Genomic DNA, 25,331 nt, shown 5'->3' with positions numbered 1-25,331 from the left:
GTTTTGAAATTCGTTTTCTTTTATCAAATTTTTGTCAAATTTAATTGAAAAAATTATTGTGCTACTTATTTAATATAACTTAGTTTTTAAATGGAGTAATAAATATAGCATATGCACTTACTTTTCTTAATTTTTTGATTTACATATTTTCTGCACAATTGTTCGAGTCTCATTATTAAATTTGAAATTAAATTTACGTAATGTCAATCAATATTTAATATAATTTTTTTTTATAAATACAACATTTAATTTTCATCAGAAATAATAACTATAATGGCCAGTATCTGGTATCTTTCTTAATTCTGTAATTTACATATCAATTTCACGAACATTTCGTGCGTTCCGCTTTCATTACAACAAAATGGCCGCCGTACCGCGAGTTTTTGTGACAATTCGTGAAAAACATCGTTGACATTTGCGTTCAACTCGCAAAAGTGTACAAGAAATCTTACAAAAAAGTCTATTGTGCAACGTAATTAACTTTAATACATCCAAATAAAGCAAATCGATAACTTCATTTCGCGCAGTTAACCGCTTCATTACAATTACTTTAACGTTCCGCATGTTCAATTAGATCTGGACTGGCGTAATAGCGTTTCAGCATAAAGGAAAAAGGAAAACCGATGAAATTAGTGCTGGCATGAATATTAAGTTCATTATAATGAAGGTTCGCATTTTGTCTAGCGTAAAAAAACCGTTCTACCGAGTTATACCGTCAGCGCTCCTCGCATCAAGAAGAGATCGCGAGGGTCCGTGAAAGTAAGGATTTTTTCAGGTAGAAAATTAAAGCGAGAGCTTAGGAGAAGCCCTCGAAATAAAACACTAATTCGGTGGATCGATGCGTTCTCCAGAGTTCGTAAACGGGAGACCCGGAGAGAACCGAGGAGGGTAGCTTTCAACGGGAGAGATGTTGGATGGTGCATGTCGGACTTAACTTCAAAATATTAGGGACAAGGATGCGCCAAGGATTATGGCTTCTCCAATTTTAATTGGAGGAATCGTGGCAACGTTCACTTCGTTACTTTTACCCTTAGCTTATTCGCAGCAGTCGATTTTAGAAGACTTATGAAATTAAGAATCATTAGTATTATTTGAGGGTTCAATCTTATTCTGTTGAAATGTGTAAAGTCTATTACTTTGAAATTTTTTTAATATTTAATAGTTTTGTATTTTTTGCGAATACAAAAATTTTGACATAAGTCTCAAAAGGACTTATTCAAGTTTTATACATTTTGAATGAATAAAACTTGAAAATAACTTCAATTTGTAATCAACCTCTTTCTTCTCTGTAGTGGAATCATGAGTAATTCCACAGTGTCACCAGTACATTTAAATATTTTGTACATTATTGTATTTCTGTTAATATAAATTACTGCCTTTATTCTTCCATTTGTGCTTCAGATAAATATTAGTGTCCCAAAAGAGATATATAACTGACATTACAAATATTAATATCTTAAAGAGGATAAATATGTAATAAAATTTGAAAGCCGATTTCGACAATGAATTGGTAAAACCTGATATAACAGGGAGAGTTACCTAAGTTTAATCGTAATTTCCGACATCAAAAAGATATCTCCACCGAACAGAGCTTTAAGATCGGCTTAAGAGAGTGGAAATCGCACAAAGTGTCGTAAGAATTATCGAACTCGAGGTTCAAAAACGCAGAAAATTTGACTTCTCGCTGCACCACTGTGATTTCATCTTAGTTTCCGACCCTTGGACTTTTTCTTTCTCTCTATTCTCACGGCACTCCGTTTCTCTCGCATTCTATTTCGCCGTGCTCCTTTAATCCTTTGCTCGTTGAACCCTTTTGACAGCCACTCTTCTAAGAAGTTCTTACGTTTCCAAACGGAAAGACTACCGGCACGCGGCCATCTATGTATACGTGTACCTGTTCCATTACCGACAAACCCCTCTCTTGAAACATATACGTCTTTCACCTCCTCGTACGAACCCCTGTTAGCTCGTTTCTTTCTCGATCACCCCTTAATGTATACTCCAGTCGTGTCTACTTCAATCCCTAATGCCTGCAGCTTTTGCGAGAATCGGAACAAATTTTTTCCCTTTCGAGGATGACATTTGGATGTCACTTCACAGTTATGAACATATTTTTATTACAAGGTAAATTCTTTCATACAAAGAAAAACATGTAGGAGTAAAACAGTCATGAGTATATTTTCATTACAAGGTAAATGTTTTCATATAAACAGAAACATATAGGAGTGAGACAGTGATGAACATATTTTTATTACGAGGTAAATTCTTTCATACAAAAAGAAACATGTAGGGGGATGATTTAACGCAGCTTTACATTTCTAAACACTCAACTCGCAAATTGTTAAATTTTTAAATTCTCTTACGTTCTAATTTCAGAATATCGAGTAAAAGCCTTTGGACTTAAATTCTTTACAACTATATTTATGTATTTCCGTTCACAATTCGTTCCAATCGATTCCCCGAGTGGCCCCTAATTTCGTACCGTACCAATTTGGTGACCCTTGAAAGCTGACATTCACAACGCTGACCAATCAATAATACCCTGATAAGCCTGGTTGTGTAACGGCAAATAGAGGGCAAAAAACCGGGTATAACCGCCGGTATAAAGATTGAAACAGGCCCCTCGGATAGAACACATAAAACTGTGCTCTATGTCACGAAGGATTTTCCCGCTGGTAGTCGCGAGGGATAACTAGAAAAGTGAGCGGGTTATGGTCCGAAGATCCCTATCGGTTTCCAGCTCTTTCGAAGACGAGTTAAGGGTCGGAAAGTTTCACGAGAAGGGTAGCAAAGGAAACGAAGGGGTTGAAGAAGGGTAGTAGATAGAAATTGTGAGGAAAAGGTGGAAAAGGATAGCGGAGAGAATCGGCAAGTGCCTGCGGCTGAACACTCACTTATAGCTTTTCCGGGCCCCTGGGTGCCGTATCTTTGTCAATGGTGTCTCTGATACTACATCACGCTATTTTATGGTGTCCGAGGTCCCCAAAAAGGACACTGTGATTCGCGATTAAGATATTGCTCCAATGGCGCGAACACTTCTGCCAATTTGCTTATACATTGAGCTGATGAATGTTTATAATGTTTCTATATTTTTTATTTCTTATTTCTTTATTTAAAGTCGCTCATGGGTTATTAACTCAGAGTTTACAGCTTGTACAGTTTAGGTGCTTTGACATACTGCAGCATGTTTTGAGTCGACTCTTAGCTATGAATGTAATAATTTTAATCCTTTGCGCTCGAGAGGCGCCTCTCAGGCACCATTCAATTTAATACAATAATTTGAAACAAGCATTATTTAATTAATTCTATAATAGTGCTCATGTGATGTACAAACATAGTGAAATAGATAATAGTGGAAATTATTAGTAGAGAAATAATAACTTCAAAAGAACTCATTTAACATTTTAATTAATATTTTGAAGTTGCTGTTTGCAAATAGTAAAATTATCTTCGAGTGCGAAGGGTTAATTAGTCTTCATAAATTATTTGCACGTTAATGCAACATTGTACACGTTACATTATTATGTACAACTTGTGTGCATTTTACTGCACGAGAACAAGAAGACCAAGAAAATTAATTTCTGAGATACGAATTTTCTTCGCTGCAAAATCTTGCAAGTTGACCTACGACGAATTTCCGCGAGTGTATTCGTAACTGTCCTGAAATTTCCAGCCGGACACGCGACTACCATAAATGTCACAAAGTTCCGAGAAAATTTAATATCGTTGAACAAACTTCTTTTTTACCGGATGCAAATTTCAACAGTTTCAGGAAGCCGGAGCGTGGACAAATACAACCAGAAACTGGCTTTCTGCACTTTGAATAGGTTAATCGCATAAGCTTGTTTAATATCGCATGATGAGCGGCGAAACTGCTGACATCTGGTAAGCATTGGCTAACTCCGGCTGCCATGTTGGACACTTTAAACCCTGTATAAGAAGTTAAGTTTGTATTTTTCTTTGATTATACAGTTCTTACTCGGCGTGTTGCGTACTTTAATTTAACCCTTCGTTTTTAACCTTGGATTATGAACGCTTTTCGCGTGACGGAATTTTTATACTCTAATTATCTTGAAAGAAAATTTTAATATAATTCTACAAATTTGATTAAATCTACTAAATTTTGAAGTGCTGTCTTGACTGTCCCATTTTTTCAAATGTTTCGCTGTTATTATAAAATATAAATAAGCAGGAAAATTAATAGGAATCATTAAATAAAATCATTGAATTTAAGTACATACAAAATAACATCATGTGTGCCTTTTCCATCATCGTTACTAACAATAAAATGGAAGATATATCTGTTAAAGCAGAAGAATTAATGCAGTATATTTTAAACTCGAAAGTATGCATAAAACTAATGTCTACTTATATTAGCAAACATACGAAAAATCCAAACTAATTCACAAACCGGAATTTATGTCTGTGTCTTGCATATGTGTGATGAGTTGGCAGATGAACCAGTATTGCATCCGGCTTATCAGACACGCATAATACTTCACAATGAGTGTCAAAATCCTGTGCATCCTGTCACAACACAACAGGTACAATTGATCATCAATGGACAAGCAGAGTTTCGTCTAAAAGCAGTTCGTTGTCTCGTTACAGGAAAAATGTACGTCGGTCGTTTCGCGTCTCATATTTTTTAGCGGTCGTTAACTCCATTTGTCCCTGTGACGTGCTCCTCCAAAGTTCGTCTGTGATGTCCGTCAGAGAAATACGTACACGTCGGGAGGAGAAGAGCAATGGTAACGGTAGGGAAGGCAAATGGCTAGGAAGAGGAAAGGAGAGTGAGAATGTCGCATTATTAAAGCACCATGCCCCCACGTTCCTTTCGTTTCGGCTCGCAATTAATTGAAGCTGCTGCAGGGACCACGTGAAATAATTACGAAACACGTGGGAGTGCAGGTAGAGTAAAGCCTCGGTCCGTTGTCGCATGATGAAGGAGACGAGTTGCTCCTCGCGCTATTACCAGCCAAACTCTTCTCGTTATGATCTAACAACACGAACAATGAGTTATCTTCGTACTCTGGCTTAAACTTGCGCGACTATATTCCAATTTCTGTGTACGGTTACGCTATGTGGACTCTCGCTTAATAACATTTAGACACCATGTAATTTTTTATGAAATTTACAATACAATTTTTATAGTGATATTTTGTGTGAATTATTTTCGAGAAAATCAAGTTTCAATCTCCGTAAATAGACTCAAGGGTCAAATAATAATAAAAATGTAAATGACAAGAAAGTTTGAAAGCTTGGCAGAAAACACTGTGGACAAATTATTATACTCGAGAGATTTCCTTTTAAAATGACACAGCTTTAATTTGTTTATTAATTTTATTTACATTTGATATATTAATAAAGTATAATACATGACAAATGTGTGAGTAATGTGTCAACACATGAATTTCGTTTTTGAAATAAAAGAAGGATGTGTATTTGAGGTTATGTTACGTATGGTCTATAAAAATGATCAAAGACAAAATTCTAAAAGAATAAAATTTTTCACTTGTTAACTCCATATCCATTCATTTTATTGTATCATTTAGTATAAATATTTTATAATTTAATACAGGAAAGAAAGTTTACCTATACACTCTTTTAAAATTCATAAAGTCATGTATTAAATATTTCAGTACACACATTTTCGTTTTCCCGTTTTAAATAATTTAGCATAAGACAAGAAATAATATTACAGAATTTATTATCAAAGTATATTCGTCCATTCTGGTAAGTTTATGCTGTTGAAATTTGCCTAAAGGAAACGCGTCAAAGAGTAAACTTTGTTGCTTGGCGCTCTACGCAAAATAGTTTGGTTTAGCTTAAACGAGATGAAGCTTCGTAACTTTACTGTGATTCATCCAGACGTGCGAGAAATTAATTAAAACGTTTAAGGAAATTAATTAAAACGGTAGAAGGAAATAATAATAGAACATATGAATTTTAAATAAATCTTTTGGATTAAATAATTAAGGGAGTGAATGGAAATTGATCAAATTTTGTTATTTTTAACGAAGAGAAAGTAACTTGAATGTACATTTAATTTGTATGTTGGCTGTAAATTATTATATAGAATATTTATCAATATTTTCAGTGTAAATTAACTTGTTATTGGTTTTAGTAAATAATGATTGAATTTACAACGCTCTAAGTTTAACACAATTTAATAATGTAAGAGTAAGGCTCAAACTACCCTTTCAACTTTTATTTAATTATATTTATTTTGTAATAAATATTTTACTCATTATTATTAGACTTATAAAAAAACGAGGTTGTAAAGAATTATACATATTTACAGGAATCAACATTTTTCCCTGAATAAAACTTGAATTATAAATTGTCCCATTTGTCTGAATCACCCTGTACACAGGTACATGAAACATCATTTTGAACACCTATACAATACCTCACAATGAATTCTTCAGTTCTCTCGCATTTTTACATTCGAAATGAATAAATACGCTTTCAATAGAATACAATGAACGGTAAATGCAATAAGGTTAATTAAAGCAGCTTGTAAAAGACAAAAAAATTATCGCTTCGCTGTAACAGCATTTCTCGTAAATGCTTCGTTCATCGACGTGCAATAAAAGCAGGGAGGAACACGAGACTTATTTAAGAAATTTTCGAACAAAAGCTTCTTTGCAATGAAATAATCTTCACTCTTATTGCTTTTCCTTATTGTATCAGTGTCATTTGATATGAAATACAAGTTGAATAAATTGATATTTAATGGTGAAAAGAAACAGGTAATCGAATTCATTATGGTGGGAAAAACAAAGGGTAATAATGAAAGGGGAAATTAATGAAAGAGGAAACTAGCAAAAAGTTCTTATACATTTCGTAAATATTCGAGAATAGTGTATTTGAAATACTGGTTTGTGGAAGACGAATAAAAAGTTACGACAGGAGAGAACAAATAAAACTATATACAGTAAAGACTGGATAACTGCAACAAAATCGGGACCCAAGCGTTGCAGTTATCGAGTCGAGGTGTCGATTTTTTGTTTACATTTAGCTCGAGCCGAGCGCCGAACGTAGAAAAGGACAGAGACTGGAAGAGAGAGAGGTCCGAGGAAAGAAAACAATCGGCAGAGACGTATCGGTGTGACAACACTAATGCAACAGTAAAACTTTTTTAGTTTTTGGTTTTGCTAAATATTACTTTTACCAATGTAATTGTGAGATTCTCCTGATCAAAATAAGACCAAACACGGCATAATTTGAACAACATTTGTTTATGTAGTAATATTGTTTGTTTTTTCTAGTGTATTGAGGTGCGATTTTATATGGAACCAAAAGACCATTACTCATTCGACTTTACTAAAAATTTAATTTTTAATAGCCCCTCACGTTCGCTCTTTGTCCTTTCCTACATTTAGCGGTCGACGCGAGCCAAATGTAAACAAAGAATCGACACCTCGACTCGATAACTGCAACAAAATCGGGAACAAGCGTTGCAGTTATCGAGTCGAGGTGTCGATTCCTTGTTTACATTTGGCTCGCGTCGACCGCTAAACGTAGGAAAGGACAGAGAGCGAACGAGTGAGGCTGTTTAAAATTAAATTTTTAGAGAAGTCTGACGAGTAATAGTCTTTTGGTTCCATACAAAATCGCGCCTCCATACACTCGAAAAAACAAACAATATTACTACATAAACAAATGTTGTTCAAATTATGCCGTGTTTGGTCTTATTTTGATCAGGAGAATTTCACAATTACATTGGTAAAAGTAATATTTAGTAAAACCAAAAAATAAAAAAGTTTTACTGTTGCATTAGTGTTGTCACATCGATACGCCGGTTTGGATTACATTACATACGCTGCTCGCTCGTCGAGTGTCAAAATTCAAGGGGGATCCCCCTAAGTGGTGGGGATAGTAACGTTGCAGTTATCCAGTCCATCGTTCGTCGCAGTTATCCAGTCTTTACTGTAATATCAGAAACTAAAACACTTCAATATTTCAAACTCTCATAAAGAAACTTTCGACGGATTTAAAAAGATTTTATTTGTGGTGCATATGTCATACAAATATTGATTTCTAAAACTGTAAAAAGAACAGAGAAAATCTATTTTGAAAGTTTTTGTATTTACACAGATTTTATATAAAACTTTTTATATTGGCTCCTGGTTTGCAAGCTTAAATGTTACCAACGTTTAAAATTGAGACCTCAAATAATTACTTTCAATTACAACCTCAAATATTTCTATTTGCATTATTATTGAGAATGTTACTATTACTTTAAATTATAACCTCAAAAATTTGTATTATTTATGTTATTATTGAGAATGTTACTATTACTTTAAATTGTAACCTCAAAAGTTCCAATTGCTTTAAATTATTATCTCAAATGTAACAATTATTATAAATTATAACTCAAATATTTCAATTGCTTTAAATTATAATTTTAAATATTCCAATGACTCTCCATTACAATCATAAATATTCCAATTACTTTAAATTGCAATCACAATTGTCCCCATATATCCTAAATTATAACCTCAAAATTCGTTCAAATTATAACCTCAAAAGTTACAGCTATATTTTCATTCTAATTCGAAGTACAAATATCTCCAAAACTATTTTATTCCTAAATTTTACAAGTATAAAAAATTAAAATCTTAATGCAATAATATAAATACTCCTTTTTTTACATTTTAAGCGATTATAACAAAATTCTGTCATCAAATTTATTAATACTTTTGCTAATACAAAAAATTCGAATTATAGACGTTTACTATAAATATTACTCCACGATATTTTCAGAGTTCATAGTTAATCAGCTAACCAGTTGCTGGTGCTAGGTTTACCTATAATATCGTAAACAGCCTCAGACTTTCGCAACTTCCGACGAAACAAGCAAATAGAGGATCAAAGGAAAGATTGCTAGCATCCCTTCGTAGACCGTCTTGGTCCTTGCTCTTCTTTTCTCGGGAAAGTATGAAATGCAGACTGTTTACAGACAATCTTTTAAAAAGTTTTACATGCCAACAGGAGCATTCAGGAGTGCTTTCGTCTGCTGATTATTCAAGAATACAACTTTACCTCAAGACGGGAACATTCTTCTCTACATTCTCTACTTATGGTTATAACAATTATAATATATGAGAGCTTTCTCTTATAATACAGACGCATATTTTATATTTAGGAAAATATAATTTCATTACTTTCTGCGGAGCAAAAATATATCTTGAAAATAAAATTGAATAGGATTGAATTTTTAATAAATACTGTAAATGCAGACATTTATGGATTTACTATGTTAATAAATTCTATTCATACAACATGAAGACTCATAATCAATCATAAGAAGTCAATAGTCTTCGTATAACCTCAAAGTTTATAGTATTTATATTTATACTAGTCTTATAAACTGTATATCCCATAGATTACATTATTTATAATTTACTTTATACTTCACATATTTGCGATGTATTTATTTATTTTATACATCACAGAAATAATAGTAAACTTAGCTCATGAGTATGCTTGCATGTGTATACTTGTGTATGAGTGTTCAAATCGACTATAATGCTAAAACAATAAAAGCAAAAAAATAAAACTAAATTTCATAGTAAAATATATCTATCATTTTCTAAAAGTTAAAAGAGGTCTTGAAGTCTTTACGTTTCCACCGTACGGTTGATTCCCGCTGCTCAAGTTCCTGGCAATCTTCTCAAGCTATCTTTTAAAAAGTTTTAGATTCAAATGCGAGATGAATTACGAAGGATTCTTTTTGTCGTCGGACGGAAACGTACGCGGAAAAGGCGGTAACCGAGCTGGTGAATGGAGATGAGTAGCGTACATTGCTCAAAACTTACGACTATTATGAGAAGCCTGGTTGCGCGAAGGTGGAACGAGAGATTTCATGTTCCCTTTCAACCTCGAGTCTTGATACGTCCCTGAACGACCACGTCGTCCTTGGAACTTTCTTTGGTCCCGGGAGAGGAAAGCTTCCGAGGGAAACCCGGACTTCCTTTTTGCGACTACAAACGAACCAACTTCTTCATGGCACGTAATGTTCCAGAGTTTATATCTTACGGGGGAAAAACTATAGTTCACGGCAGAAAAAGTAATCGTTGAAACTTAACAGGGCACCTGGTTTCTACATTCAACTGTCAGGATTTAATGACGACATGTATTAATCATTTTTTAATTATTTTCATGTGTAATCATTTTTAGTGAGTTTTCGAATTTTTGTAGTTTAGAATTTTTTAATTCTTTGGTATGCTATTAAATCTTTAGAAAAGTTGCTGATACAAATAAGATGACTATAAGCATTCTTTATTAATTCTACAGTGAATCGATGTTATGAATGAACATAATTATTATTATTGCTAAATTGAATTATTAATATAACTTCTACTTATGCAAACTTATTATAATTTCAACTAAATCTGACACACTATTAGTGTATTCACAATGACATCCAATAATAAATGCATTTATTATATTCTCAAATCAATAATTACAGTCATTGCATTCTTAAGTCAATAATTCAGTGATTATATTTCATAACAAAATTAATTATAACTACTAACACGTATCATGTGTTAAGAACACATATTTGTGTTAAACACATATTAAGTGTTATGTGTTAGAAAATGTGTCTCGTTAATAATAAACACATATTAAGTGTTATGTGTTAGAAAATGTGTCTCATTAATAATAAACATATATTAAGTGTCATGTTTTAGAAAATGTGTCTCACCAATAATTTCTCAGAAAATACTAATACTAACATTATCATTTCCTCAGAAAAATGACAAAATTAAAATAAAATTCACTTATAACATTCCACAAGTATTATACCTAATAAAAATGTTCGTAATCAATATTCAATCACAAAAGAAAAATAAGTCACAAACGGCAAAGTTTCATTTCCATCGTGTTTCCGCGTTCAGGTGACTATCCGTCACCGACTGATTCAATTTCCGTCAATATACATGACGATAACTTTTTTAATATAACCGAATCAGAGGTTTTTTCTCGAAGGAGAGAACTATACCTTCTGTCACTCTGTGCCACCTGTTACGCAACTTACGTGACATGAAACCTAGCAGGAAATCGTGCGTGTCATTCTCATAAAAGATCTTCCGAATCCTAGCTAGGGTTTCCGTTCACCCTCTCAATTGGTTTCCCTGGTTAATCGACTCTTTTATTTACTGCGCTCGCGTTAAGTCGATCTTTGATTGCTGGCTGAACTTTTGTTATTACGCTTTTTCCTGCTGAAAGTTTAGAACTAATTAACTCATTTACCGCGATTACAGAATAGGGATAATATTTCTTTTATTGTAAATTATATTAAATAAAATTTGTTTTTGATTGTTGGGGAGTTCTACATACACCAAATCACTGTTAGTCACGTTTCGGTATTTTTAACAATTTTTTGGGGAGTTTTGGACCATCTAGATATATAGCCGAATTCAGAGTACGGTTTAAAAATTCTAGCTTACAGAATTTTTTATTTTCATTTAATATTACCAAACTTGTAGGAGCATTTGACATGTAAATTTACAACTCATGTGTTAAATTAAAATAAAAATTTAATAGCTAATGAGTTATGACTTTTGTTGTTTATTATTTTTATCAGATGTTGAATATCTGATACAAAAAATTTGGATAAATTTTAAATAAAAAATTTGAATATCCTTTTCTTTGGAGGTTAAATTTGTTCTTTTTGAAAGAGTCAATTTAATTAAATTTTTAATTTTCAATTGAATTAAATTTTTGCATGATCGATTTGTTACTTATAATTCAAATTATGAAAGAAAGAATTACTTCACTCTCAATTACAATTCCCATTACTGAAACTCGATTTTACAAAACATTCAGTTCAGTGAATGCACAATTTATTACAAATGAATAAACATCACAGATAAACGGCACCTGTTGTATAAATACGTTGAAGTACTTAGACGGAATTTATTACCGTAATTAATTAGCATCTGTGCAATTAATTTCATTACACCGTAGTGACGTAATTTATTATAGCTGCTTTACTCGCCGAATGAAAAGTTACATAATTATTCGAGTATCCGAGTATCGAAAACAGATAATTCATTTTTCTCGAACGAATGCTTGCACGAAATTTAGAAATGAAAGAAACATCTGGTGGCAGGTGCAAACACCTCCTATGAAAGTTTTCACCTTCATGGAAACAGCACAGTTTTGTTCTCTTTCATTTTATACCCGTCTGTCTGTAGTTTCATAAAATCCGAAGTTGCTAACCAGCAAATAAAACAAGAGCTTGCAAATTTTCTGCGTTTTTGCCGCAATCCCTTTCTCAGTTCGCTCGAAAATTTTTGCGGTATTTACTCGTTCCATATTTAACAGAGAGTTGCTAATAGAGAATGGAATTTTTAGTAAAAATACATGTTCTTGTAACAACCGATAAATAACTTAAAAATTATATTTAAGCAGTTACTCTAAAATCAAAATTTAGATGAAACGATTACACTCCGAATATTTGTACAAATGCAAATTTGTTTTTAATTTAATAAAAAATTCTATGGTGTTTATCTTATTATTCACATAATAATTCAGTAGTTTAACTATATAAATAATTTGCAATAACTGTTTGACGGTATGTTTTCATTTTATTACAACCGCTACTTAAATGACCGCCCTTAATGGAATGCCATCAGTTGACTGCTACTTAAATGACCGCCCTTAATCGACCACCATTAATTGACTGCTATTTAAATGATAAACCTACTGAAAAACTTCAAATAAAATCTAAATAATAAATGTTTCACAATTACTTTTTTATTCTTTACAAATATTATAACATTTATAACATCAATTATGCAATATATAATTGATGTTTTATATTTTACAATCTATAAGTTTTCATTCTTTTGCAATTCATGTAGGTAGTATTTTATCATAATATTATATAATATATCCACTCACAAATCTAAAATATCCAGTAATATTTTAAAATACAAACCAAATAAATTTCAAAGAAAAAAATGAAAAAATACAAAGTGAAGTTTGTAAACGTATTATAAAACTTGTAACACAAAGTAGGGAAAACAATTTCTCCGCCGTCAACAAAATTTTTATTCCTTTTCCGCACCCCGAAACTATCAAAATAGATTTGTCGAGCATGTCACTCCTTTTTTTAAAGAAATTTTTTCTTTCGACGGTGAACACAAAAAGGCTTCTTAAAAGTTTCTTGTCTCATCGCGTCCCGGAAGACTGAAAATAGGGCGGACCCCAGAAATCAGAAGTTCGGGGACGAGAAAAAAGCAGAAACATAAAACGATGGCAGACGGGTGAGAGACAAACAAGGATTATCAATCAGAATGACAGCGATATAGAAAAGAGCTAAGCCACATTAGTCCCCGCCTGGTAGATTCATTCGCACTGTCAATCATGGTATCGTTGGGAACCCCCAGGGAATCTAGGGAATCGTTCGTTGAGTTGATTCGTGCGATAACAGGGTCGAAAATTCTGTTAAAGTGCACTTGTGTGAGGCTGATTATTATTCTTGACACAAAAATGTATATTGTAACGATGTAATAATAAGATTATAATAACGTTGTTTGATTAAGATTATATGTATAGGTACATTTGAATATTTATGAAGACTCTCATAATACATAGAAGTGAGATATTTGGGCTTTTGGAAATTCAGGGGTTTGTGGATTTGGGAATACGGGAATTTGGGAATATAGGAATGAAGGAACCGAGGAATGTGGGAATGTGGCAATGAGGGAATGTGGAAATGTAGGAGTGTCGAAATGTGAGAATTTGGGAATATAGGAATGTGGGAATCTGGGAATTTGGGAATGTGGGAATTTGAGAATGTGGGAATTGGGGAATGTGGGAATTTGGGTATGCGGGAGTTTGGGAATGTAGAAATTTGGGAATGTGAGAATTTGGGAATTGGGAAAAGTGGGAGTTTAGGAATTTGGAAATTTGGGAATGTGGGAATTTGGAAATTTGGAAATTTGGGAATGTGGGAATTTTTGAATGAGGGAATTGGGGAATGTGGGAATTAATGAATTTGGGTATGTGGGAGTTTGGGAATGTAGGAATTTAGGAATGTGAGAATTTGAGAATGTGGGAAATGGGGAAAGTGGGAAATTAGGAATTTGGAAATTTGGGAATGTGGGAATTTTTGAATGAGGGAATTGGGGAATGTGGGAATTTAGGAATTTGGGAATTTGGGAATGTGGGAATTTGGAAATGTGGGAATTTAGGAACGTGAGAAATTGGGAATGTTGCAATGTTGAAATGTTGAAATGTTGAAATGTGGGAATTTTGGGAATGTGGAAAGTGGGAATATTGGAATGTGGGAATATATTAATTCGCAAATTTACAAAATCTCCATTCTATATATTATTTACGTCATTTTCAAGTACAAAAAATTAATTTACAATTATTTAAATCGCTTTCTAACTATATTCTACATTACACATTATTATTAATCCTAACCAAACTGTTAGTCTATATTGGATATTGGCAAGCCTCTATCTCTTTTGTTTATATGCAGTTGCATACTTGTAGCAACTAACTTCGCATACCACCGAGGAGGAAGTTGCGTTGCTCACCTTTTTATTCTATTCTAATAAAGTCCACGCTACTGTTCGCATCATTCGCATCACGTCTTTACATTCCACCTTAACCTTAACACAAATATTACCCAAATAAAAAGTTTTCAAATATTATTTAATAATAGTATTTTTTTCCACGCCTGCAACGAACATTGCAATTTTCATGAAAGAAATATTTTTCATATTTCCATAAATAAAAGAGATATTTCTCCATTCTCTGTTTCACATAATAGAATGAAATACCGATAACGGTTAATTAATCCAGTTACAAAAATGCTTGATGAAAAAGCAGTTATTGATAGTGGATGTTCCAAATTGTGAAAAAAACGAATTGTTCCGTTCTATTGTTCCACGCGTAGGGAATTTTATTGAAATCTACGGGAATTCGTTTTCACGAATTCGACCGGCAGAAATGCTCGGCAATTAATTAGCCCATCCCCGCTAGACCTTTTCATACATTGCACGATAACGTGGACGTTATATTTTGACGATATTGGCATCCAGACAGTTTAATTTCATTTACCGGCGTACTTTGTCCAAACACGAAAACGTAGACATGATTCTACGTTGAATAAACATACCATAAATATCTTCGTTCATTATTCCAAATGATTTCGAGTTGAAATAGGTATATTGATATTTTTCATTGAGCGGTTAATCGTATATGAATTTATTCGAAATTGAGATGTATGAATGTATGACTTTAATCGCTATATGTGCATATGTGAAAGTACATATTGTTGCATGATTTTTTTAATTTCATGAAAGAGTAATAGTTTTAAGGAAAATGGGGTGCTGGGGAATTTTGTAATTTTTGTGGCAATAATAGTAATAAACTATTATTCTTGACTTGACAATTTTGGTATTTGATCATTTGGACATTTTGAAGTTTGTGAATTTTGAAGTTTTGGAGTTTGGCGGTTTGGGAATTTTGGAATTTTGGGGTTTGGGGTTTTCATAATTAATACAAATGATACATTAGATAAAGAAATAAAATTCATTTATTAATTAATTTTACGTCGTAGACGGTTATATTCCAGAACATAAGATGATCCTTCAACTGAAGAATTGATTAAGTGGTTAAGAGTCTTTTGTAATAATTTAAATAATTTTTTTTGTAATAATTTAATTTTGTAATAATACAACAGACTCTTTATCTTTGACCGATTCAATCACCGTGTCTTCCTTCTTCTTTCGTTATTCAAATCCTACCGTCAATTAAACCAGTAAACGTAGTCGAAATTATACCGTGTTTGGTTTCATTTTAATCGTAAAAATGTCAAGAATTAATTGGTAAAAGTTTGATAACGAAAAAGTCAAAAATAAAAAAGTTTTATGTTTACATTGGCACTGTCTCACGGATATACTGGAACCGCGGATCATGTTACATTTCTCGGTGCGCGAGCTTCATAGTGTCGCGAGGGGGCTTCCCCCCACTAATCATTTTTTTGCGCGTCTCGCGTAGATCGCAGATCGCGAACTGGGCACCGCGACCGCTAGGTGGCCAGCCACGAATTGTTTTTCTCACAATTATAATAGCCCTCCGCGACTATAATAAAGGACCATGAGGAAGAAACGACGGCATGTTTCCGATTCACGTATATGGTCTTTACCTATACATTGAAAGCGGAAGCATGCTCACATTTTTATGTCAGGGGATAGCAAGTTGGTTTCATACCCGCGCTCCTAAGTGTCCCATTTTGGAAATCTCTAATTGATGATTCCATTTTTGAGAAGCAGTTTGCTGCTGGCCACCGATGACCCACGCCATGCCCCCCGCCCTGATAGGTGCTCGCCATGGTGACACTCCGATGGAAGCTTCCGTCCCAGACCCAATAGGTGCCCCAAACCCCTGAATGCCCCACACACTACACTGAATGTCCCAGACCCTGGAGTGCCCTGACCCTTGAACACACCCCATACCCCAAAAATACCACACACCACTAGGTATCCAAGACCTAGTGGAGTGCCCCATACCCCCAAAATACCACACACTAATTGTCCAAAATCCAGTGGTGCTTTCCAGGACTCCTGAATGCCCCACATCCCTAAATGCCCCACACCACAAATTGACAAATATTATTACATGTATTAAATACTATTAATTGCAGATGTTTTGTATCCTGTGAATATGGAAATGTTTAACAAATATTTAAAAACTTTAAAAACTTTGAATCTATATTAATATTATTACAAAAGATATATACCCGGCTATACCCTTTTCTGATATTCAATTTTTGTATATTTAACACGAATTTTGTCAAAATTACTGAAGTCACAATTAAAAATTGCAATAACTTGTCATTCCATGAAGTTGTATTTCGTCACCCTCACCAGAAATAACCTGTTACTCAAATACGAAAGTAACCCTTATAAAGATCTGCTAACCCTTATTTACTTTGACCGATTAACTTGACCCATTCAATACGGAATTCTGCAACTTGAATATCGCAGAAAATTCGTTTAAATGTGAACATAGTCTCACAGTCAAAGTATTCAGAACATCATCATAAGATTTGCTGCAAGAAATTGTTTGGTCTCGAATGCACGAAAGTAATTTGATGAACCTCGTCCGACGAAAGACTGCTTTTAATACCCATATACAACCGACGACATTCTCATCGCCAAAGAAGTCAGAGGTACAAAGCATTCGTACCGAAATAGTATGCTAAAAGCTATCGCAAAAAAAGCGTCACTCGAGTCAATGTAGGTACATGTGTGTAATACCTAGGAAGATATAGCGTCATCAGTGAGCATCGTTTTCAGGGCACGTTGGCCGAGTTTCTTTGTGGGTCGCACTTTGGGGACACACGAAAAAAGGCAGACAACGTTAATTTCTTTTTTCTTTTCTCTTCGACACGCAAACGCGAAAGCTTCTACCTCTTTTCTGGTTTTCGTTTTCCCTGCATCCTTTGTTCATCATTTTCTTACGAGCGAAACTGTGTCTACATGCATCGATTGTACTCACTTTTCCATCTGGACTGCATACTTTGATACCCGCGAGCGACACTATCAGGAGGACAGGCGTAGACCGATCACTGTACTGAAAAGAAACAGATGTTTTCATATAGCGAGTGAAATAATATATTCATACATTAATTATTAGACTTTTTTCAAGTTGAAGGCAAAATTTATCTTATTAACTATTTTGGAAAGAAGAGCAATTGTGCTTTAACACTTTGACTCTTGTGTTATATATAGCAATCACATATGTGTTACTTATAGTAATGGTCACATATGTATTACATATAGTAATCACATATGTGTTACATATAGTAATGGTCACATATGTGTGACTTATAGTAATGGTCACATATGTGTTACATATGGTAATAGTTACATATGTGTGACTTATAGTAATGGTCACATATATGTTACACATAGTAATGGTCACATATGTGTTACATATAGTAAAGGTCACATATGTGTTACATATGGTAATTGTCGCATATGTGTTACATATAGTAATGGTCACATAGGTGTTACATACAGTAATGGTCACATATGCGTCACATATGGTTGTGTTACATTTATGCCCAAATTTTTAGACAAATTTATTTTATTAAAAATTTGTTCACTTAGTACGAAATATTTGTATTATGTAGTTGACATTGTAGAAATAAATTGAACGAAATATTGTGGAAATATTTGGTGAAAGTTAAGAAATACTGTAATTGTCAGTTGTTTTTATACAGCAGCCAACGTGTTATTAGTAAGTAAAATGAATAAAAAAAAAATAAGAATAAAATAGGTATTTAACTTAACAGAAATATGAACTTGAAGTAATGTTAACTTTTTGTTAAAATATGTTCCTATAAATTATAAATCTTGAAACTACCTAAACCTTCATATCATAAATAATAAAATATTTTCATGTATATGGCATATCATCTATGCAAAATAATTTTATATATTTATACATTAAAGGTAAATAGAGAAAACCTCATTACAGATAGCGTAATTAAAATCAGCTCGAAGGTAACAATACAATTTAATTAAAGCAGTGCTCGAATAAACGCAATTAAATTTCCTTAATTAAGAACGACTTTCAGGCACATTAGAAATTACAACGAAGATTGTTTGCAGTTCGTTTAGCTTATTTGAATTCAAAGGGCATTCCGAAACCTTGAAGTTTCCTCTAATTTTGAAATTAGAAAGTTGGCAAAGCGAGCGGCGCGATTGAAAATGGCGCTGGCAACTAAAGAGCGTTCTCTATTTCTCGTTGGGTACACAGCTCATTGTCTTAAAAACCCACTGAGATGGATAGACGTACTAGCTTGAGTAGGAAAGGGAATTGCCGGTATAATTACTGTAAAGCAAGGGGTGGTTTTCGATAAAGGACTCCCAGTGTTCTCTTTTTTATACGGGGTGATCTGCGAAGTCTTTTCTTCGTCTCCTTTCTGCTGTCATGCCCTTACATGATGCTACGAAATGAACGGAGAAAAGATCAGTGTTTTGACAGATTAAAAAATCTCATCCCCTAACAGGGGTGCGACACTAAGTCTAAAGAAAGTCTACCTTTGTACTTTTTGATTAAAAAATTAATATTATGGCTTGTATTCAAGACTTTGTGATTAAAAATAAAGTTATATGCATTTACGAATTTGTATTTGAACTAATTAAAATTTTTATTTCATAAAACATAAGAATGTTGTAAATTGCTCTTCTAATTTTTTTTTATTACTGAAACAGTAACAATGAGACATTGTTTTTAAGATTTATTTTAGCAAATTGTTAATATATTTTCATTTAATTTGATCATACAATGTAATTAATTTTACAAGATAGATTGATTTAATGGTTGCAATTTAAAATAATACTTTTACTTAAATATTAATAAACGTGCAGGTAAAATTCATCAAAATTAACATTATAACGCATGTAAATTGTTTAGTAATAAAAAACAGTACAATTATTATTTAATTATATATAATAGAATATGGGATGATGTTTTAACAAATGTCAATATAACATATGTATGATCCTCCCAAACTTCTAAATTTGAGAATTAGACTTTTAGGAAAAATTTGAACATTTTTAAACTTGAGAATTTATGATCTCCAATATGCAAAACTTGTTTGATACAAAATTAAAAATGTAAAAATCTGACAATTTAAAAATTGCTCAATTTCTAAACTTGTGAAAATCTAACAATTTCTCAACTTATAAATTTCTAAATTTGAAAATTTTCCACTTTCTAAACTCATAAATTTCTAAATCCAGCAATTTCTAAACCCATAAATCTCTCAACCCAAAACTTTCCAACTTCGGCCAACAAACTTTCTAATTCCACTTTCATAAAACCAGAAACCAATAAATTTCAAAGTTGTAGAGCTCATAAATTCGCAAAAGAAGCCCTGTAAACCCTAAGAAATTGAAATGCATTGTCCACATAAAGCACGTTCAAGTGGCTGTTTCATCCAACGTTAACGTCAGCGCTGAACGTGATACTAACCCAGTATTTCGTTCCCATTTCAAGCATACAGCGAATGACCGCGTGAAACGAGGCATATCAAAGCGCACGTCTGATGCAAACAGCCTGATATACGGTTTCAGCGAACGAAGAAATGCGACATTTATTCCAGGACACCCGTTGGTTCGTCCACCTTTGTTCGGCGTGGGTGATTAAAAAGTTGCTGAGTGAGTCGCGCCGACAGGACACGGACCGAGACAGATGTGGAGAGACGGTGAGGGACAGAGAAGAAATGAGAAGAGACGCAAAGAAAGGGAGAGAGAGAGGAAAGAACGAGTTACAGAGAAATGGGAAACTGAAAGAAAGAGCGAGACGAAAAAGGAGAAGGTAGGATAAGATGAAGAGAGATACGGAACGATAGACGAAAAGAGACAATAGTTGAGACAAGCAGGGGACAAATCAAAAGGATAAAGTTGCGAGACCACGAAAGGGAGAAGGATAGATAGAGGGGTGGCACAGAGGGTAGAAGAAAGGGTAAAAAGCGCGGGATAACTCCTATTCGGTGTGTACAACCATTAAGCGCATCGGGTACAACCCTGAATGGGCTCTTGGCGTGATCACCTAACATTTTCTTCCTGTTTCAATCTCCCTGTGTCTTCCTGCTATGCCAACAACCCACCGTGTGCAACACGGTTACCCTTTCTCTTTTTTTGTATTCGTGTATTTGCCGTTTTCCCTCGCCCTCTTTCCTCGGAAATGTCCCTCGCATTTGTCATTGCTCACCCGACTCTACATAAATTGACACTCATTCGATTTATCTCGGCCATTGTTGTTTCTTTCATCTGCCTTCTGCTCTTTTGAGCGCTGATTTTTCAGCTGGTGATTTTATGCTACGATGCTGTTCATACTGGCACACTTTAGTCTTTTACTGTTGCAAACTATTAATTGTGTTATGTGGATGTGTTGTGATATGTGTATATGCTAGTTTATATTATATTCTTCATTTTTTTGGAATTGAAAGGTAGATGTTGGAGAGGAAGGGAGCTTGATGATATTCAACTTTAATTTATGCTATATTTATAATTATTATTGTGAAAGATGATGTCTGTACAAAACCGCTATTCTACCAGTTTTCAGGAATTTCTAATAATTTAGTAAAACAAAGTCATATGAACAGTAGGAAATTGTTACTTAGCTACGAAAGACTACATAACCTAACAAGTTAACCTAACAAAGATTTGCAAATTTCTTTAAAATAAAATTTTCGACAACCCCAAAACTTTATTACCATTTTTTATCCTTCTTGACATGAGATTTTAAACCCTTCCACTTTTCTAATTTTCAGAATCTATTCTAAAGAAGATGATTGCACGTGTTCGAATTGAAAGATACGGAAGCGTATCTCAGCTAGCCTCTTGAACGAGACGGAATTGAAAATTAATTGGTTTGTCGTCTGCAGGCTCGCTGCTTCTCATTTTGCAGTAAAGTTCAGATCTCTGAAATAGGCGCAGAAATTAGCTTCATAGATTAGACACAGTTTCTAAGACCTGTTCAATGAATTTTTGTATTCTTTAGTTGACGGAATTTTGATATTGCGAATATATTATTAAATAGTACATCTCCAAGTACTTTCAAATTATTGACGATAAATATTTTAAACAAAAGTTATATAGTTACTAATTATTCATTAGTATAATTTTTAGTTACAAATGAAATAAATATTAAGGTCAATTTTATTTAAGAAAATATTGAATATAAGAAAATATTACAAAAGACATCTTAAATGGAGGCTTCAGATAATTAATATATCTTTTGTAAAAATACACTAAATTATAAACTAAATATACTAAATACTAAATCTTGAATAAGCGTGTAATTACATTTAGGGTAAATCACGATACAAATATCGTCTCGTGGTTTGACATACAACACCGGTATCTGAGCCACTGAACAAAGCTATACTTCAGATAATGTCACCCATCGAATCTGTCACGGATAATAAAGGGAATGGATATGACGATCGTGATTATCAGTAACTCACAACATGACTCAACATATCAATGGACATGAGGGTGAAACGCTGGAGGGTTTCCATTATGTGGCATAATTTATATATTTACCCTTGTTGAACGTGTTATAGTGTCTTTTCTTATTATTTTTGTTAATTTTATTACAATATTGTATTTATCATATGAGAGTGCAAATGTGTTGGGATCTCTGTTTTTAAATTTGGAAATTTGGGAATTTAGCGAGGTTTTAAGGAAAAGGTTTCAAAATTTGGGGTTAGGAATTTGGATATGTGGGAAACACTTTGGAATTTTGAAATTTGGGGATCTGGGAATTTGGGGATTTAGGGATTTGGAGATTTGGAGATTTGAGAAATTAGAGATTTGGGGATTTAGGGATGTAGGGATTTGGGAATTTGAGAATTTGAGAATTTGAAGATTTAAGGATTTAGGGACTTGGGAATTTGGGAATTTGGAGATTTGGGGATTTGGGGATTTGGGGATTTGAGAATTTGAAGATTTAAGGATTTAGGGACTTGGGAATTTGGGAATTTGGGAATTTGGAGATTTGGGGATTTGGGGATTTGGGGATTTGGGGATTTGGAGATTTGAGAAGTTAGAGACTTGGAGATTTAGGGATTTGGGAATTTGAGGATTTGGAGATTTGACAAATTAGAAATTTGGAGATTTAGGGATTTTGGAATTTGAGAATTTGGGGATTAGGGGATTTGGGAATTTGAGAATTTGAGAATTTGGGGACTTGGAGATTTGGAGATTTGGAGATTTGAGAAATTAGAGATTTGAAGATTTAGGGATTTGGGAATTTGGGGATTTGACAAATTAGAGATTTGGAGAATTTATGAGAATTTAGGGATTTGAGAATTTGGGAATTTGGAAATTTGGAAATTTGGAAATTTGGGGATTTGAAGATGTTGAATGTTGGAGATTTGGAAATTTAAAATTCTACAGATTTGGGGAATTAAGAATTAAGGTTTTGGAGGTTTGGAAATTTGAAATTTTGGGGATTTTAAAAATTGGAGATTTGGAAATTTGGAAATATTCAGATTTGGGGATCTAATAAGTTGGAAATTTGAAAATTTGGAAATTTGGGAATTGGGGGATTTGGGAACTTTGAGAGATGGGGATTTCGGAATTTGAAAAGTCAAAGATTTGTCAATTTTTAAATTTGTATATTTGGAGATTGAGATATGAAAATTTAGAAATAATTTGAGTCTTACAAAATTCAAATATAATTTACAATTTGTACATTTTGTATTTTTATAAATTACATATAAATAGTATTAATTACATTAAAATATAAAATGTCATTAATATGTATAAATTGTCAGTGAACAATATAAAATATCTAAAATTTTAATATAATTAATACTATTTATATATAATATAAAAATTATATATTTTGTATATTTGCAAAATACATATAAATATTATTAATTACATTAAAATATAAAATATCATTAATATATATAAATTGTCAATAAACAATATAAATATCTAAAATTTTAATATAATTAATACTATTTATATATAATATAAAAATTATATATTTTGAATATTTGTAAATTACATATAACTATTATTAATTACATTAAAGTATAAAATATCATTAATATATATAAATTGTCAATAAACAATATAAATATCTAAAATTTTAATATAATTAATACTATTTATATATAATTTAAAAATTATATATTTTGTATACTTGTAAATTACAATAGAAATAGTATTAAAATATAGAATATCATTAATATATATAAATTGTATATAAACAGTAAAAATATCTAAAAAAATTGCAGTAATTCACATTGTACCTCAAAAGACCACATCTTATCTCGTCACAGCCACAACGCACTAATTCACGAATTTATCAGCCGGGAAATCGTTTCTACAAATGCGATCCACGTATCATATGGGGTGCATATCAAGTATCATCCCTTGGTGATCGCGAGACTGGAGTAAGAAGAGTACTCGAGGCTCTGAGCATGAAAAACGAAGGGTGAATATGCCTGATGAGAACGAGAGCACTGATTTGAACTCTTATGCTTCTTTTACGTTCGTCGTGTCTTTTTTCTCGAAACCATTAACAGGTTTCAGAGAGCGAATCGCATGAGCAACGATTATTAGTGGCTTTATAACTTCTGCCGCGTTTTTTTCATACGTACATCTAATGAACAATGCAAGTGAGACTATTAAATCGGTGAAGCCGTAATCTTCTAGTAATTTCTCTCATTTATTTACTTATCATTACACGTTCTACTTTATTATCTTATATAATGGTAAATTCGATTATCGATGCTTATCGATACTGTTAATTGCATTCAATTTTATGGAGGCTGATAAATCTTTTGATGCTGCGTTAATTAAGTTGTGTACATGATTCTGTTGAATTATAGTTTTGGGAGAAACTATAAGATATTTGGGTTAAATGAAGTTGGTGTGTGGCTTTAATTAAAACTTTTCCCAATTAAACGATACTCCAACTAAAATTTGTAATTTGGAAATTTTATATGTAGCAATGTTTTTTATATGTCAGGTAATTAATTGAGATGATGAAGTGAAGAAACGAGAAAATGTTTAATGTATTTTATATTCATTTAGACGAATTTATAAAAGTATACGAAGAGAAGTTTGCCATTTCATGAAATGGTGGAAGACAGTTGATTTTAATTAATTATGAATAAGTATGAGTTTATAAATTTCATGTTTGTGTAAGTAATTTTATGTACCGTATTGGATAGCTTTTTTGTTAATATTGTGTGTAATATTATGAATTATATATTTATTATACCATTTGGTGTACAGTTCAGTGTTAATAGAGGTAATGTGGGTTCAATGCATTTGTATCGGTGGATTTAATAATTAGGAAAATTTGCAAATTGGGAATTAGACGATTTGGAAGCTTAGAGATTTGAGAATTTAGAAATTTAGAAATTTGATAATGTAGAAATTTTGGAATCTAGGAAAAGTGGAAATTTGGGAATTTATGAAATTGAGAATTTAGAAATATGGGATTTTAAAGATTTAGGAATGGAGAAATTTGGAAATTTAGAAATTTGGTAATTCATGAAATTGGGAATTTAGGAAATTGAAAATTTAGAAATTTGGGAATCTAGATATTTGAGAATTTAGAAATATGGGATCTTAGAGATTTAGGAATTTAGGAAATTGGGAATTTGGAAATTTGGGAGTGTAGTAATTTGAAAATGTTGAAATTTGGGAATTTGAAAAATTGGTAATTTATGAAATTGGGTATTTAGAAATTTGGGAATTTAGGAATTTGAGCATTTAGGCATTTGGGAATATGGGGATTTGGGGAAATAG

The 25,331-nt window shown here is 32.8% G+C and overlaps 1 protein-coding gene across 7 annotated transcripts in view; it reads right to left on the bottom strand.

Moving 5' to 3' along the window:
* LOC100880089 (EGFR adapter protein) overlaps positions 1-25,331 on the bottom strand; it is a 334,753-nt gene that overhangs the window by 122,166 nt on the left and 187,256 nt on the right. For 4 of the 7 annotated variants that reach the window (XM_076533986.1, XM_076533988.1, XM_076533987.1 and 1 more), the window contains one exon: positions 17,536-17,610. In XM_076533986.1, the coding sequence (XP_076390101.1) occupies positions 17,536-17,610 (75 nt within the window). The remainder of the gene's footprint in view (positions 1-17,535; positions 17,611-25,331) is intronic. The other 3 variants (XM_076533985.1, XM_076533984.1, XM_076533990.1) reach the window with 1 other exon arrangement.

This window comes from Megachile rotundata, chromosome 7 (assembly GCF_050947335.1).
Source record: "Megachile rotundata isolate GNS110a chromosome 7, iyMegRotu1, whole genome shotgun sequence".
In the NCBI taxonomy this organism is placed as follows: Eukaryota; Metazoa; Arthropoda; class Insecta; order Hymenoptera; family Megachilidae; genus Megachile; species Megachile rotundata.
Note: the sequence above shows the minus strand (reverse complement) of the source record. Positions and strands in the feature narration are given on the sequence as shown.